At 48.0% G+C, this 1,619-nt stretch overlaps 1 protein-coding gene across 1 annotated transcript in view; it reads left to right on the forward strand.

Annotated features, from left to right (window-relative positions):
* The window catches only part of vip (vasoactive intestinal peptide), a gene marked incomplete at both ends in the record, with an annotated part of 5,137 nt that extends 3,991 nt beyond the window's left edge, over positions 1-1,146 (forward strand). The window contains 2 exons of the mRNA XM_084321812.1: positions 8-119; positions 1,138-1,146. Coding sequence (XP_084177938.1) covers positions 8-119; positions 1,138-1,146 — 121 coding nt within the window. The remainder of the gene's footprint in view (positions 1-7; positions 120-1,137) is intronic.
* Between the last annotated feature and the right edge of the window lie 473 nt (positions 1,147-1,619).

Genomic DNA, 1,619 nt, shown 5'->3' on the forward strand with positions numbered 1-1,619 from the left:
CCCCCAGCCTAAAAGAGAATGGTGCTAGCGACCCTGAAGAGTCCAGAAATGAGCCCAGCGCGTACGAGGAGAGCTATGATGACATCAATGTAGATCACCTCATGAACCACTTCCAACTGGTGAGCTGGACACACACACACACACACACACACACACACACACACACACACACACACACACACACACACACACACACACACACACACACACGCACACACACACACACACACACACACACACACACACACAGATTCAGGAACACACACATAAAGACACACACATAAAGACACACACACACGGTTACCATCTGTAGTGTAGTGTGATAGTAAAGGGTTAACCTTCTGTAGTGTGGCAGTGAAAGGGTTAACCTGCTGTCATGTGGCAGTGAAAGGGTTAACATTCAGTGTATTGTCGCAGTGAAAGGGTTAACTGTTTGGTAGTGCGGCAGTGAAAGGGTTAATACACCATTAATACACCGACTACAACTATCTGCTCACTTGACACTATGATCAGATGGAACACATTAACAAAATGTCAACTTTGTGATTAAGCAAGGGATCTATAGATGGATATCATCCAGTAGTTTTAGTAGGTATCAATAAAGCATGATTATAAGAGACTAGTTTTACAGTTACCTTGTGACCGGATCAATAATCACTTATCTGTGTGTCTCTCTGTTTCACCCCCCCCCCCCCACCCACCAACCCCTCCTCTCTCTCCTCCTCTCATCGTCTCTACCTTCAACCTTCTTCTCTCCTTTCTTTCACCTTCTTTGCCTTCCGCCTCTCATTTTATCCATCTCTCTCTCTCCATCCCTTTCTCTCTCTCTCCATCCCTTTCTCTCTCTTTCTCCATCCCTCCCCCCCCTCTCTCTCTCCATCCCTCCTCCCTCTCTATCCCTCCACCCCCCCCTCTCTCTCTCCATCCCCCCTCCTCTCACCACCCCCCTCTCTCCATCCTCCTCTCTCTATCTCTCTCTCCCTCCCTCTCTCTATCTCTCCACCCCCTCTCTCTATCCCCCATCCGTCTCTCTCTCTCCATCCCTCCCCCCCTCTCTCTCTCTCTCTCTCTCCATCCCACATCCCTTTATATCCCTCTCCGTCTCTCCCTCCACCCTCCCTCCTCTTTATTTTACAGCCTCTTTGAGGATGGTCCGTATGTGTGTGAATACCTCAAGTCATCCCGCAAAAAAAAGATTTGCAATTAAAAAGTGGCCATTTTGAAACAGTATTAATCAAAAAAGGATCCGAAATCAACAGACGGCGACATCTTCTCCCGGTACCAATGTGGTTATCTATCTATCACCATGTTTACATTGTATATAAGATACTAAACACTAAAGGATTCTGGCCCAAATGTTGTGTGGGCTACATCACTGAATGTGTGTGTGTGCACGTGTGTGTACACGTGTGTGTGCACGTGTGTGTGTGTGCGTGTGCGTGTGTGTGTGTGTGTGTGTGTGTGTGTGTGTGTGTGTGTGTGTGTGTGTGTGTGTGTGTGTGTGTGTATCCGCTTGCAGTTTGATCTATATCAGTTCGGTACTCTCAGAAATAAAGGCGCAATAAGGTACAGCCCCCCCCCCCCCCCCCCCGCAGTACACAAAAGGGTAGCCTACAATG

Source organism: Notolepis coatsorum (genome assembly GCF_963971535.1).
Source record: "Notolepis coatsorum genome assembly, chromosome: 9".
Classification (NCBI taxonomy): domain Eukaryota; kingdom Metazoa; phylum Chordata; class Actinopteri; order Aulopiformes; family Paralepididae; genus Notolepis; species Notolepis coatsorum.